Source organism: Dermacentor variabilis, chromosome 2 (genome assembly GCF_050947875.1).
Source record: "Dermacentor variabilis isolate Ectoservices chromosome 2, ASM5094787v1, whole genome shotgun sequence".
NCBI classification, from domain to species: Eukaryota; Metazoa; Arthropoda; class Arachnida; order Ixodida; family Ixodidae; genus Dermacentor; species Dermacentor variabilis.
This window is the reverse complement of record NC_134569.1, coordinates 199,442,197-199,458,403: the sequence shown is the minus strand read 5'-3', so window position 1 is coordinate 199,458,403 and position 16,207 is coordinate 199,442,197. Positions and strand designations below refer to the sequence as shown.

At 45.1% G+C, this 16,207-nt stretch overlaps 1 protein-coding gene across 1 annotated transcript in view; it reads left to right on the top strand.

Annotated features, from left to right (window-relative positions):
* l(1)G0289 (plexin domain containing lethal (1) G0289) overlaps positions 1 to 8,909 on the top strand; it is a 97,839-nt gene extending 88,930 nt beyond the window's left edge. The window contains exon 14 of the mRNA XM_075682536.1: positions 127 to 8,909. Within this exon, the coding sequence (XP_075538651.1) occupies positions 127 to 195 (69 nt within the window). The 3' untranslated portion in view covers positions 196 to 8,909. The remainder of the gene's footprint in view (positions 1 to 126) is intronic.
* The last annotated feature ends 7,298 nt before the right edge of the window (positions 8,910 to 16,207 follow it).

Here is a 16,207-nt window from a genome sequence, read left to right as displayed (position 1 = left end):
AAGCATGCTTGTGGGGCACGTTTTTCGCCGAAATCGGCTGCGTGAAACGCTACTCTTATCAAGTTTGCACCGTTTCATTATCCGTGAAGGTATTTTGAGTGTCTGGATACTTTTCCTTGCTTGCAGTATCGTCCGAGCCAGTGGAGGCTCCACGGTGAAGCCCGCTACACGGCTGCCACCTCGGTCCATATCTGAGGAAGCTGGCCAATGGCCAACAACTTTGACGAGAACGTCGGTCCCTCGGGAGCTGAGACATGACATCGAAAAGAGGGGCCAGTTCTTCCTATGGGGACATCAGCTCCACTGGCTTCAAGCACTGACTCATCTGTTCAGCTCTCCCCCTCTTTCCCTTCTTCTGTTCACTTCCCTCTTGTTATGCTTGGACTCGTCTGTGCAGCAGGCAAACATGTCGTGGCATGTTTTACTTTGGGCAGTCAATGGAGAAAGACACAAGCAGGGGACTGCCTTCTCCGTTGACCATTTGTTTTGAGTATAGTAGATGTTTCAGTGGGCAGCAGGAGCAGACATGACAAACAAGTTATGGGTCCACAACCCTCCCTCTCAGCACTGTCAAGTACAGTAAAACCTTGTTTATATATACCTGCTTAATAAGTAAGTCTGGTTTAAATATAGTTGTGATGAATCCCCCATCCTGTCACCATCAAACCTAATGCCTTGGCTGACCACTTAAGCCGTAGTCACTTAACGCATTCCAAATGGTTAGTGCGTAGTATTTACTTCATTTTTTGGCACAAACAAGTGTGGAATTGTGAACTGTCATACACGCAGACCATAGATAGGCAAAATTATAGTGCATGAATCTTTCCCGGACTACAGTTGCCACTGATAGTGACATCAAAACATGGTAGCCATGACGTGCTTCCTGCTCCCATAGCTTCTAGTACTTCCATATCTTCATCATGGATGACGAAGTGGATAATGGCCCTTCTGTATCTGACGTGGCTAATGCGTTGACCGCCTTAAAGACATTCACAGAGAAGTGGGGTCTGATGGTGAAACTGGCTCGCGGACTTGCAGAGTTAAGGATGCCGTTGTCACTGCAAGGCTGCTATGGTGGCAAGGAAATTTAGTTTGCTGCCTGCTTGCAAATTAAACTTGTCTTTCTGTGTGTTTAAGTGAGAACTAACCCCTTTTCTTTGGGGGGGGGGGGGGGTGGCAGAAAGTCTATAGCTGCTCATCTACCATTGACATTACTTAGTGCATACCTGATCCCCATTCCCCACCAACTAACAAGGTTTTACTGTACTTTGACAAGGCAGACAGCAGAAGTGCAATGCAAACGAGTACTTGTTGGTTCAGTGAGAAATTGTGCCGAATGCCGTGTCGTGAGATTCACGTCTTGCTTGTAGTGATCAATAATGAATGTGGGTCAGCGCTTGAGATGTTCAGTGTGGAGCTAGTGGCATCTAGCATCCAGTGCAAACCTGCTGTGAAATGCTTGTCATTTTCACTTGACTGCAGCTGCCATATAAGTTTGCACTGGAAACTTTATGGGAACCCTACTTTAACCCTGGCCCTCAACCGACTTGAGGGTTGTGCGGAACAGAGCTTGCTTGCTCTTAGAAAACTTGGAGACTAACTGTGGTAAGTAGTCTGCACTGTTACGAGGGCCCACCACAAGGTTAACTGGACACTGATCCACTACTGCAACAGGTTTTTTTTTTTTAACAACACGCTGGCAACAGTGGGCTTAATTCAAGTGCAGTGGTGTAGCCTCTGTCGTGCAAATGCAGCTGTACTATGGGTGTTGGGACGTGCCACAAGAGCTGGCACCTTTCATCAGTGGAGTTCTCGGCTCTTCCTAGTTGAGTAGTACTTCAATTCCCAGTGTGGATAGCCTGTGTGGATAGCCTGTGTAAATGCCCACACAGCTGCTCACTGCTTGCTTCTCATAGGTGCTGCTATGTCAGGATAATGTCATGAGTGGTGGTCTGGCACAGAGAAGAGTGAAAGTGATCCGAGCATTGCTGGTGCAGGGCACGATAGATCAAAAATTTATGCACCTATCACCTCACGTCATCTAACTACTGTAGTCGGTGGCAATAGGCTCCTAGGAGTAAAACCTTGTGCAGTAGACATGCATGGCTCAAGCGGAGAGTCGTGCGCGTAACTGGCTGCAGCAGCTATTTATTGCATTGTTATCACAGCTAGCATGCTGCGTGTTGCACCTGTTCATCCACACTGGGAAGTATTCAGCGCTTTAACTAAGGGAAGGGAGATGGTGGCCTCCAGACTTTTAAACAGGCCTCAAAATTGATACCCCAACTTGGTTCTGGAAACTGGAGGACAATACAGTCCATGAACTGAAGTGATGATTGCACTTCAAAAGCATTCCCCAGTTCTTTTTTTTTTTTTAACTTGGCAGCATCAGCTTCTATGTGAAAGGGCTGGAGAGTAGAGATTGAGAGGAATTTCTCTTGCAATGCCTCTCTGTAGAAATTGGAGGGGAGTGCAGGGCCTCTTTCAGTCAAGAGGCAATGTTGTCTTCAACTTGGTAGTCGAGGCCACCTTTGTCACTCTGGGGTTTAATGCTTATTAATGTACAAGGAATTTGCAAACTTTCTACTGCAATTGCTGTGGTGCTGTCATTCAGGCACCCGTAGCGCTCTCTCAAGTTGATTGTGAAAGTCACTCTGCACTCATTCATTAGCTTAATTTTGTAACAGTTTCTGGTAAGACCTTAAATACATGTGACTGCTACAAGGCTGAAAGGTTTTATTTGCTTGGAGGCTACTGCTGCATTTACATTCCATTGTGCTCTTGACGCAAAAGTTTTGTTTGGGTCTACATGGTGGGCAACATTATGTAGCCACATCAGTATTTAGATGTAGCGCCCATTCAGACAAACTCAAGGGATAGCTTCACCAAATGGTCCTGAATTTCTTTGGCTGCATGGAGGTATCCCCTATGTATCGTACAAGTCTTAAGACATTAATTAACTGAGGGACTTTGCGAGGATTTTTACAGGTTCGCAGAGGTCAACACATGCTGCCACTGTTTGTGCCTTTAGCGATTGCTCACAGCTTTTTCACCCGTAAGCTTCTGTAAGCTTCTGTTAACAACACTCATTTACTGGCAGCAAACTGACAGGAATGAAAAGTAAAGTTACCTCATACACATTGTATATTGTGTTCAGCTTGAAAAAAGAAATTAACAATTCTGTGCTAGCTAAATGATTCAGCATTGCGCTAGCGCTAACTGAATTCGTTGGCTCATTTCATCATCTCCACATTAGTTGGGCCGCACTACAATGCACAGATTGTGACAGTGCACCTTCTATTATGACTGTGGCTCCTCGGCTTTCACTAAAGTGGGAGCCAACACGGCAAACTTAGCTTGGCTGTACCATCCTGTCTGGGCTCAACCTACTGTTTTCTCCGATGATGAAAACTAAGCTACCTCGCAGAGGTTACTGCTGTGGACGTAGCAGTGTCCTGCCTCGTGATGGAAGCTGCTTCTGTAACGCTGTACGGTTCTTGTGTTGGCAGTGTAATCTTCTGAAAGGTAAACTCATGGATCTGACCAAATTACAGACTCGTCTTGCAGACAGAACATCACATATCTCACTGGCACCAATTCGGGAAATGTGTAAGGGCATTGTTGAAAGACAATTTGCAGCACATTTTGGTACTCCTCTGTGGATTGAATCAGCGGTTTGGATTCGTAATGTGAATTCACTTTTAGTAGGCACAGGTAGTTTTGATAACTGTTTCAAAAATATGGCCCTAACATTCTTTCTGCTTTGCACCGCGCTCCAAATTTGATTCCAAGGCATAAGGAAGCCGCACAGATGAATCTCTTCTAGCTGACTTCTCTGCAAGGCAAGATGTTGCCACACTTTCACAAGTACACCTCTGTGGAGGAACTTGATAGTGCGATTTCAAGTGTCTGTAAGTACCTGCAAGTTCATTACATCTACTTTCAAGTCCATCAATCACTTCCGTGACCACGAGACAGAGTTGCATTGTTATCATTCTGCCTTCAGGATTTGTCTCGACTGACGCATATCCGTGTGCTTCTAGGGCTGCAGTGGTTGAGAACATGCTAAATGACAATCTCTTTCTTGCAAGAACCTCTTAACCCCGCTACTCAATATCTAAACAAAGTGCCTTTCTTGGTGTAGCAAGGAGAGAGCACAGCTTTCACGGCATTGGTCGCGACTGCTTGTTTCATGCTGCCTTCAGAGCTTCTCACTGCTTTACCTTGGAACATATACATGCTTTCCACTCTGTCCTTTCCTGTCCATGGGCCAGTGCCTGTGCATTTGAAGGCAACACCATTTGCACTGTTTGTTAGGTCTCTTCCTACACGCTGAGGGTCACAGTTTGTGCCGAACATTCGGACCTCACTACTTTCTTCTTCGTTTTCCAAGCCCAACTTATCTCATTCCCCACCCTTCCCCAATATACTATTGATAGATATCATTAGGCTTGGTACTCAAGAGGGATGCAAAATGAGTGGCTCACTGCATCATGTGGCTGCTGTTGGATTGGCCTATGCTGGTCAAACACTGTATGAAAGAGGAAAGGTCAAGAGAATGCACAGAACTGAGAAATACAGCAGCAACTGGAAAACACAGTGTAATAGCTTACAGAAGCTCACAGAAGGGCACTTCCATAAACTGTTAGTTGTACCAACCGCCTCAGTGTCTACCCAGTGTCACCTGGTTTGGCCATGGCTCATGTCTATGCTTACTATGCCCTTCTTAGTAAGCAACTCGCAACATTCCCAACAGTGGTGGTTTTTTTTAGGAAAGACCTAGCAGCTCTGTTTCTGAGGCACTTCTTTATTTTATTTTCATCTTATTTTATTTTTTTTACTTTTATACGAGCCTTAGCAACTTTCCCTAAGTGCAGCGATACATGTTTCTTTACTTGCGGCAGTTCTTGTGCATCAGACAGAGTGACACTTTTTTTTTATGCGTTCAGTACCTTGCTTTTTCCATTGTGCGGAAGCTCTTTTGCTGTCAATAGCTACATTGGCCACTATTTTCTGTTGAGGGGGAGTGTTCTAGCATTCTGACTTACGTTCCTTGTGCATTATTTTACTGTTGTCAAGCGTATGGCTTGGTTATGCCTGCTAGTTTTACATCTGCATTCTCTCTCTCTCACATAATGTTACCTTTTCAATTTCGACAAAGACATTACTGGGCGTGTTCTTTTTTTTTTTTTTTTTTTTTAGTATGTACATAAGACAGTATATGTAGTTATAGTATCATAGTTTATAGTAGCGCTTAAAAATATAACTTGTTACCTTCTTATCGCTCACATTATGCCTGTGATGCTCATTATTGCGTAAACCTGCTTTCTTTCTTTTTCTTCTGACGGGTAGAACAAAAACGCTAGAGTGGACTCGCAGAAGCAGGCAAGATACTTCTTTGCACGATCCACAGATGCGCTTCCGTTAAGCATACAGCCTCACTCAGTGTTAAGCAAGTCCCCTGTGCCTCTGGAAAGAAGGTTATGGAACATACATCTTGAAAGATGCCTGCAACAGGTTTGATCCTTTATCTGTCTGCTAAAAAAATTCAACTTCAAAGCGCCTTCACATGTTTCCGGATTTTCATAAGTTGGTGCAGATACTGAAAAAAAAAAAAAGGAAAATGTTGGTGGAAAACCTATCATTAGATACCTCACAAGGTCACTGCAGGCTTACAGCTTCTCTTCGACCAAACCTACAATGCCGTGAAATCCATTGTCCGTATGCATGTATATATATATACCCGCAGACAGTCATGTGCGAGTATTTCTAAAACTTTCTTAGGGTTGACACCATCCTGTTTGCATGTGCAAGCCAGCTCAAATGGCGTGTTGCTGTAGTGTCCAAAATTAAGACTGGTGCACGCTGCCATTATCTGTATCGTGAGAAAATTGAGTGATTGATCAATGCATGCACTGGCCCCTTTGCCACTGCTATACTGTTGATATATATTTACGTTTGTATACTTGGTGCCACAGTGTTCAACGGAATACACAGAACAAGGTGAATGTAACTTCGTTTTTATTTGTTCCCCTGCAGTTTGCATGCAGTTTGTTCAAATTGGTATTTAACTCGAAACTTCATGGGTTTGGTTTGTTTCTGTAGTATGTTCATGCCTTGTTTTGCTACAGTGTGCTGAGGTACAAGAAAGGAAGTTCTATTTGCTCTGCATTCTGGGTGCTGCGTTTTGACCCACAACCTTCCTCAAGTTTTTTGTTTTTGCAGGCATGGCCATCACTCTGAGGGTCATTAAGCTTCGCATGTGCAACAAAGCTATAGAATTTTGGATATTATCTTACTTTGTTGTCCCATTAAAGGATTAAAATGAGTGTCACTGCAGCTCCAAATTTAAGAGCGAGAGATCGAGGTTCAGCCCGTATTATTTCTATTCAGTAGTTACGGTTCTCATGTTGGCCAAGTGCATCACTAAGTCAGGCTGCCACATGCTGCCGTCGAGCTCTCCAAAAGAAACATTTCATGCTTTGTGCACCTAACTCGGCCTTGCAAACAAGCCAGCAAGTCAGCCTCAGTAAAATCTATTTACTCTTGCTGCAGGCATGCAAGTTTGCTTAGTATAGGCGTTCAAAGTTAGAATGGAGGAAGGAGTCAGCGGAGAGTAGTTAACAGTACATTGGAGCAGATTGAGAAGAGCTGGCCTGTACAGTACTCTGTTTTATATGGCCCTTGTGCCGCAATGGTCTGTTGTGTGATCCACAATTGTTAGCTCACCCAGCATTAATCGCGAAACGGGTGCTCAATCACGCAGTGGAGTACAGGTGCAGTAGGGAGGCAGACAAGTGAGGTGGAGGAATATGGCAGCGCCAGTCACTTTGTAGACAGAAAGTCTGTGTTGTTAACCATTGTACAACCAACGAACTTGGTTATGAAAATCGCAGTGCTACTTTTTGTTTCCACCACAATTTCACACTTGTGTCGATGCTTGCATTGTAGATATTTTCTTCTAAGTTCAAAACTTTCAGTGTGTACAAGCGTGCATGCTGTCAAGATATTTGAGCATTCCTCCAGGTCTCCTTTTGTAACTTTTTCTTTTGACACACACATTGTGTGGTAGCCTAGCTCTTGAGTGACCCATATAGAGTGAATAGTTCCGTCTTGTACAGTGGCACTTAGAGTCTCAAAGATGTGCTGGAAGGCAAGACCAGGTAGAAGTCTCGCTGTGTGGGCAGCAGCACTATGGGGTGCGTTCCATATTTTATCGAAAGCCATTTGCCAGATTTGGTGTCGTGCCCCTCGTGGATGAAGGGAAGAGAAATGGAGTTCCATGCTTGTTGCAAGAAGTCATGACTGCAGCAGTGCATGTTGTACAGGGAAAGTGTCAGTCACTGTTGGATCTGTAGTTGCAGAATCTCATAGGGATTTCTTTTTCTTTGTCTAGTTTCTTCTTCAAGGTTATGCAAGGAATATATATGAAGGTTTGTAATTAAAGCAGCATCTCAATATGATTCAGCCCTGATTTGGTGCAGGTTTTTGGCTCGCATCTCTTGCCTCGTTTCTTGTTGCTTTTGCAATGTGTTAATGGGAGAAAAATGTTTGCATGTGGAAATTGCAGTGTTTTAATGTAAAGAACTGTGCTCTTCACCATGAAACACACAGTTTGGCTTGTAAACACATGCAGTCATGATTACCCTGCATGGTACCTCCTTGATTTCGTATTTGTGCTCTTCTGTCTGTTGCCCCCTATAGTGAAATTACTTTTTTTTTTTCCCCTCCCAATTTCTATGTGTTTGGAGATCTTTGTGTGCAGTAAGTCCTGAGATTTATTATTCAATGGGTCATTGTGAGGCATCAGCTTTGCCAGATGAGTATCGTTAATATCGTTAAGCATACTTTTGTGAACCGCTTGCACTGTAGCATTCATGCTCTGTAATCGTTGACATCTGTGGTAGTGTGCGCTTGAGAAGCAAGTGTGTGGCACATTTTAACTCCCATCCCACATCTTGGAATTCGGGAGGCAGGATGTCAAGAGTCTCAGACAATGCAAGTAAAGATAGCATATTTATTTTGTTGCTTATAATCCTGGGATATTTTTTTTATTCTTAACTGGCTAGAATACCTGGCATTGTACCACCATTTGTTAAGTATGGCGTAGTAGTACTCGTTAACCATTTTGCATAAAATAGGCATGCATTTCACATATAAATACAGAAAGGAAAGTAGTCTTTCGCAGCCTATTATGCCACATTTTGTCCTTGTCTTGCACGATTGAGCAGGGAAGTAATTTTCCATGCACTTGCATCCACAGTAGCGCAGTCCACACAAGCATTTGCAAGCAAAGTTAGTTTACAACTCTAACGGGGCAACATGTGAAAATTTATTGCCACTGTTGAGCTTGCCACGTAGGGTTCATTCCAACCCATGATTGAAGGTCTCCCTTTGGGACCTAATAAATTTGTGTGTTTTGATGGTTGCATTATAAGAGCCTTTGCCCATAAAGAGCCTCACTGTTTGTCACCTTGACAGTACCTAGCACATCAGATATTGGTATTCAACTGAAGTTACAGCAGGCATTGTGAATACATGTCAAGCAGCACGTTCTGCTTCTGCTGTGGCATAAATGTGCTAGTGTTCTGGCAAGTAGGATCTGTCTGTCGTCAGGTGACGAGTAGTCTGGCTCCAAAGCTCTCAATAAGAGGCCCTTTCTTCTTTGTAACAAATGTTGAACAGCGTGGTAACTGCTGAAAAAGTTTTTTTATTGTATACGTATATATAAATATATATATATAGAGAGAGAGGTCATTTTTAAAGTGTGTTTGTTACAGTTACAGATTTTATGCAATGCAAGATTTGGTATATACTGTGTGTTTGATCCTCCCTCTGCTCTGCATTTTTTTAAACATTTGTGACACCATTTCTTAATATGAATAAAATGAATGCTCTTTAAACCTGTCCTTTGGGCAAACTGGCACGTTTGCTGCGTCATCATGCCTCCAGTTTCATCGAGTTCACTGCTCTTGAAAACTTAAGAAATATTTTATGCTTGATGTACCCATATAGCCTAGCACGATATTACAATCAACATCCGAGTAATACAAAAGGTGCCTGCCCAACCACTTTAATCTCCATGTGCAACATGTTCCATTCATATGCGACTGTTTTATTCTGCCGACAACAACGCTTATGTCAGCCGCTTATACTTTGTTTCATACATAGCATTCAGCGCTACAGAGACTATGCAAATAGTGCGGTCACGAATCTGTCACTGTGAACATTCAACAGTGAAATGACCTGTGACCTGCAATATCTTCTACAGAATTCATTCCATATATACTACAAGTACAACATATGGTGTTATTGTTGTGTGACACCAGCTATCATTTGTATGCCTTAAGCTTGAAGTATTTCATGCAATGTTTTGGTTTCAAATGCAGGCGGTGCTCTGTGAAGGAGTGCTGTCATATAATCGCATTGTCTCACTCGTACCGTGGTTAGTAGATCCAGATGTAATCGGTATATTGTGACCGCAATGTATATAGTCAATATTGTGCCAAATTGCCTTGTATATTCCGATTTCTTACTATAAAGTAGCAAATGCTAAGAAATCAAGTCATTTGGCCAACTCTAGTTGCGCACTGCAAGAATGCTTGCGTTTAGTGCTCAAACGTTCAAGCAACGGAATGCATACCTGCCAACCCTCTCAATTTGCCCAGGAGGTTCCCGATTTTTTAATGAACTTTCCAATTGTACGATCGCTGTCTTATATCTCCCGAAAAGTGGTCTCTGTTCGCGCAATAATGGTTTTTGCGAAACCAGCACTGCGAAACCTAAAGCCACATCGTAATCGTGAGCATCGCCAACAGCGGCCGCACTAGCACCATTGGTATCATTGACTAAGCAGCCGATTATGGTGCCTAGTAAGCCGACCAAAGCCAGAGTCAATGTAGCTCTTGCATCTCATGCAGGCCTTCCTCCATGGTGCATCTTGTTGCTGCTGCTTGCAATACGTTGCTGCTTGTGTGTATGAGTAGTGTTGACTAGGCCGTGTGTAGTATGCGGTGCACCGTGTAAAGTTACAATCCCCGTGTGCTTGATGCCATGGTGCTTTTGTCAAAGCCCAAGAAAAGGTATTTGCAGAAGTTTTTGCTATCTTATACATCTTAATTTCCGTGCTTTTTGACATCAAGAAAAGGAGAACCTTATGCATTTCGTACAACATGTGGATGACGTCAGCACACGGTGGCAAAGGCGACTTGAAACTGCATGTTTCCACGGCGCACCGCTGAGCAGCGAGACAACATAGTGAACTTTCTCCGGAACAACTGCGACGACAGCGTCATACGTGTGAAGTGCCTGTTTACGGGATTCCTTGTCGAACACAACCAGTGTCAGCGACCACGTTGGGCCTCTTCCACGGAAAAATGTTTCCGAAATGCGACGAGGCGAAGCGTCATGGAAACGCAACTCGGAAGAATGCGGAGGTGGCCAACCTGAAATTTATTTCAGTCATTGCTCTTGAGTCTTCGTTTTTTTATTCAGAGTCTCCCTCAGCTGCTGACTCGAGATTCTGATGAATCTGCTGAAGACGCTTTAGACGCTCGCAAAGCTGAGTTTGCCACACTACAGGCGTACAGTCTTCAAGAACACATTCTGAATGAAGAAGGGTGGGACGTGCAGTGGTCTGTGGTTGGAAAAATGAAAAACACTGATGGAAAACATGTTTCACCGAGTTGCTAAGGTGATGCTCGATTTACTCATGATACCGCATAGCAAGGCAGCGTGTGAGAGGATTTTAGCATGGCGAGAAAAACTAGGACTGAATTCCGCTCATCAATGTGCAACATAACACTCCAAGACCTGCTGCTAGTGAAGGGCCGTCAGTCTGGACCATGTTTTGAGCAAAGCTACTCGGACAAATTTTTGAAGTGAGCAAAGCCTGCTACTGCAAGGTCTTTGCAAAAGGACTCGTCAAACACTGCCTGAAAATTTGAACCCCCCGGTGCCACCGGAAGTTGAAACAGTAAACGTAATCCCCCCCCCCCCCCCCCTTTTGGCGCGAATAAAAAGTCTGCCGATTTTTTATCTCGCCAGGTTGACAGGTATGGGAATGCACATTGCCACGAGTCGCACATATCTGAGCCGGGCGCTAGGCTACAATTCCCGTGTGTGATGCGTTTTCGGTTCCTGCAAAGCAACTCATGATGGGCAAATTCCTGTTTTTCTGCTGTAAACGAGGCAAGTAACTTTCCGCAAGCAACATGAGTGCCGATTGCTCCCCTATATAGCGAACAGATTCGAATGTCGAGGGTCGCCCCGTGGCCTCTGAGATCGCCATGGTGCACCCTTGCTCCACCCGCTTCATTGTCCGGAGAGGGCTTAGCCAGGAGCGCCGCTGCCCCTCTGACGTGTGTGCCGCTCCTGTGGGCACTCACATGAAACAGTCGAGCATCTGGTGCTTCACCTTGACGAGCTTGGCAAATGTTTGTCTAAGCACTCTCTTTCTATAACTCGCTTGGCACTGACCCTTGGCTGCAGAGAGAGCATGGCCAGAGGCCACCTCTCCGGGCAGTGTGATGGCCACACCTCTGGCTACGCTCTCTCCGTGCTGCGCTGCACATAAGGGTCAAAGCCACTGAAGAGTACGCATTTGGGCTGATTGGTTCATGATTACGAGCAGAAACCAGTGCTAAAACAACAGGACAAAGAGAGGGACACGAACTACAGCGCTGTGGTCTGTATCCCTCTCTTCGTCCTGTCATCTAGCGCTGTTTTCTGCTCGTGGTCAAAGCCTAGCGAGCTATAGAAGGAGAGAATTTATTTGAAGAGAGGCATCCACGCCTGTGGCTACGCTGTCTCCTGTAGCCACAGGCAACGACAGAGGTAACTAGAGCGGAGTTCTTAGTTGTAAACGGATGATTAAGTTGAAGCTTATTTAAATGTTTTTGCCGGAACTCACTGACCTGGAGCTGCCAAGTACAATTCTCAGTCACAATACACCTTACAGGTAGTTGTCGTTTGTCCATCTTCACTGTGAAAAACCACTTCGAGTAGGTAGCTTGGCAATTGAAAAGATATTGCAAGTTTAGACAAATTGAATTTTTTGCATATGTCCACAGCAATACTTGTGTGTGTGGGTGTGTCTTCGCAGACAAAGGAACAAAGTTGCGATTGAGCAAAGGAGGTGTTTTCCAGGAAAATGGGTTAAGCATGACAACAGAGCGAACTTTTTCTACCTGAAGGAGGGCGATATCATGGTTCTTGTAGGAAGAAACTGCTCTTATTGTTGACCTTGGGTAGAACAGTGTTGCAGTTTCTCAAGAGCGAGTTAGCATCTTCAAGACGGCAATGCTCCTGCTCTTTCTCTTCAGCTCTTGGAGGAGGAAGGAAAACATTTATTTAAAGAAAAAGGATGAGCAGGCGTCTTTCTGCTTGTGTGAGGAGGCACCCTCAGTCCAGGGCTCCTGCAGCTCTCACTGTCTCCCGGGCCCGCCGCACCTGTTGCTGCTGGTCACAAGGGTCCGAGCTAGTCAGCACGGCCTGCCACTGCTCGGGTGTGGGGTTGGGCATTTGCAGAGCTGCCTTACGTAGGGGCACGCCTATGTGGTGTGATATAGGGAGGCCTAGTCGTTACAAAGGGGACATTCGTATGATTATAGTGCAGGCTGTATTGCGTGCAGTCTGCTTAAATGGAGGTATGTGTTGGTTTGCGATTGTTCCCATGCTATGGCATCTACGCGTGGGAGGGTCTTGTGTAGAGGTGGGTGTTGTATGTTCAATATGTAGCGTTGTAGTATGGCATTGTATTGTAAAAGTACGGGCTCCATACATGCGGACGTATCCTTCTCTTGCAGCGCCCGGGCGGCATGAGCTTGGGCTGCAGCATGCACATGCTCATTTCCACGGAGGGACTCAACTCCTGTGAATTTCCTTCTCATGGTCAGGGTTCCCTGTGATTAGTTAACATAGGTAAACATACTCCTTCACAGACTCTAGAGGCTGACTGGTGATCCTGAATTCTTTTTCCCTTGCCCGGTTATTCACCATTATCTTTGTCTTCTGCATATTAATCTTCAGCCCCACTCTCACACTCTCTCTGTTAAGGTCCTCATTCATTTGTTGTAACTCGTCTGTAGTGTCGCTGAATAGAACAGTATCATCGGCAAATCGAAGGTTGCTGAGGTATTCACTGTCGATCCTTACTCCCAAACCTTCCCAGTTTAATAGCTTGAATATTTCTTCCAAGCACGCAGTGAACAGCATTGGAGAGATTGTGTCTCCTTGTCTGACTCCTTTCTTTATAGGTATTTTCCTACTTGTGTAGAATTAAGGTGGCTGTGGAATCTCTGTAGATATTTTCCAAGGTATTTACGTAAGCAGTCTGTACTCCTTGATTATGCAATGCCTCTATGACTGCTGGTATCTCTACTGAATCAAATGCCTTTTCGTAATCTATGAAAGCCATATAGAGAGGCATATTGTACTCTGCAGATTTCTCGATAACCTAAGTAATGACATGAATGTGATCCACTGTAGAGAGTCCCTTCCTGAAGCCTGCCTGTTCCCTTGGTTGACTAAAGTGTAGTGTTGCCCTTATTCTATTGGATATTATTTTGGTAAATATTTTATGTAATACTCAGAGTAAGCTAATGGGCCTATAATTTTGCAGTTCTTTAATGTCTCCCTTTTTGTGAATTAGTACAACATTTGCATTCTTCAAATTTTCTGGGACCCTTGCAGTCGATAGACACTTCGTATATAGAGCCGCCAGTTTTTCAAGCATTATATCTCCTCCATTTTTATTAAATCGACTGTTATTCCATCTTCTGCCGGTTTTCCCCGTTTCATGCCTTGCAAGGCCCTCCTGACCTCATCGCTAGATATAGGAGGAGTTTCTGTATCCTGTTCATTATTGTTTCGAATGGAGTTCTCTTGAGTCCTCTGGGTACCGTACAGGTTAGTATAGAATTATTCCACTGCTTTTATTATTCCTTCGAGATTGCTGATGATATTACCCTGCTTATCTTCCAATGAAAACATCTTGGTTTGTCCTATGCCAATTTCCTTCACACTGATTTCAGGCTGCGTCCATTTTTTACGGCTTCTTCGGTCTTTCTCCCGTTATAATTTCGAATATCACTTATTTTTGCATTGTTGATCAGTTTGCACAGTTCCGCGAATTCTATCTTATCTCTTGAGTTGGACACTTTCATCCTTTATCATTTCTTTACTAGGTCCTTTGTTACTTGGGAGAACTTGCATACTGGTTGCCTTGGCGCCTTGCCTCCCACTTCTATTGCTGCCTCTGAAGCCAGCCTCGTTATGGTTTCATTCATTACCTCTATGTCATCATCATCATCTCTCTGTTCTAAGGCTGCATATTTGCTTACAAGTACCAGCCTAAATTTGTCTGCTTTTACCCTTACTGCCTCTCAGTTGACATGTTTCTTCTTGACCAATTTTACATTTTCTCTGTTCAAATTGAGGTGAATCCTAGCCCTCACTAACCTATCATCACTGCACTTTACCCTACCTATCACTTCTACATCCTGCACTATGCTGGCATCGGCACAAAGTATAAATCAATTTCATTCCTTGTTTCACCATTAGGGCTTTTCCAAGTCCACTTTCTGTTGCTACGCTTCCTGAAAAAGGTGTTCATTATTCTCAGCTTATTCCTTTCTGCGAATTCTACTACCACCTCTCCTCTAGCCTTTCTAGAATCGACGCCGTAGTTGCCAATTGCATGTTCACCCGCCTGCTTTTCCCCCACTTTTGCATTGGTCACCCATTACCAGCGCTGGATTATGAGGGGGACTAAGGGGGCTGCAGCCCAGGGCCTCACCTCGGACAGTAGAAGGGGGCCCATTTATTCAAGCCTGCTTAGTATGTGGAACCATGGGCAACGGAACTTCGAGTGACATGTATGAAGCGATAAAACCAGAACGAGCAGACGGGGCCCCCCGCCTAAGTAACAGCATGCATTTAGCCTGATCATTTGGGGAGAGCTTGTCGAGCTGCAAAAACAGGAATCCCCCGCCACCCTGGCGGGGCCCTCTTTCTTATGAAGCGAGGTGCATTTGCTTGGAAGAGTTTTCGTGGTTTCCTGTCAGTCCGTCTGTCCATTGCTGTCTGGAGAGGAGGGGCAAGGGGGAAACTCCTAAAACATGTAATGTGGGATGAGGACCTAAATCTCCCTTGCCCCTCATCACCACCACGCCACCCTCCACCTCTCAAATAGTTCCGCCGCTTTCCTCCTCATAGAAAGGATGTGCTGCAGTACCCAACAGTGCCTCCCATTCGACTTTTCTTTACTGTGATGGTAATTTGGGTGGGGGAGGATGAGTCCGATAGCAGCTGATGATGAGTCTGATAGCAGAGTCTAGGCAGGAAAGGAAAGAAGACGTCACACGTGCTTTTGTCCGCGTGTCGTGGGGCATGGAATGTTCACTGTTCAGGCTAGGGTTGTGGAAGAGTGAAGGGGGAAGTTGGAGAGCCGGACACAAAGGTCTGTCTTCAGGGCCCACTCCTGCTTAGTGGCTGCGCACCCTCGCGCGCGCTCTACAGAAAAAGTAGGTCAGACTGGCCACCAAACTTTCCAGAAAGAAGTAGAAAAAGATGACTCAGAGGCGACAGAGGGCACGTAACTTCGCCCGCCTAGGAGTCACCTTCTCCCCTTCGTTCTCGCCCTCGGCGTCGACGGGGCGAAAGAAAAATCTAGAACCTCCCAGAACAAATGATTGCTTCTAGCCAATAGGAAGACGAGACCGGAAGAGGAGAAGGAGTGAGTTTGTATGGAGAAGGAGGGAATTTGTACAAGGGACTATATGCGTATGTGAACGCCTGCTTTGGCACTAGTAACACACAGACATAGTGCGCGTCTATAAAAGGAAGTTGATCGCGGGCAGCGATTCAGCCCCGAGCCGCTGGTTAAGCTTGCATAAGCCCGCCCGCTGAGGAGCTCCCGGGGGACGCACCACTCTCGGCCAGCCACGGACTATCCAGGCGGCGTGCGCCAGTCATTGGGACGACCACCGTTGGACACCTGTGGTCGCGTCGGACGGACGAAGTGCCCGGTGAACAATCGGCATCCATTCATGCGAAAATGCTCGGTTGAAAGCATCAAAGTGGTGCATCTAAACGAAAGGCGAAGTTAGAAAGAGGAGAGCGTGAAAAGAAGCTACCAAAGATGACAAAGTACCTACTGAATGCAGCTTCCGCGGAGCATATGATCGCTCTACCCAGAGTCTGTGTC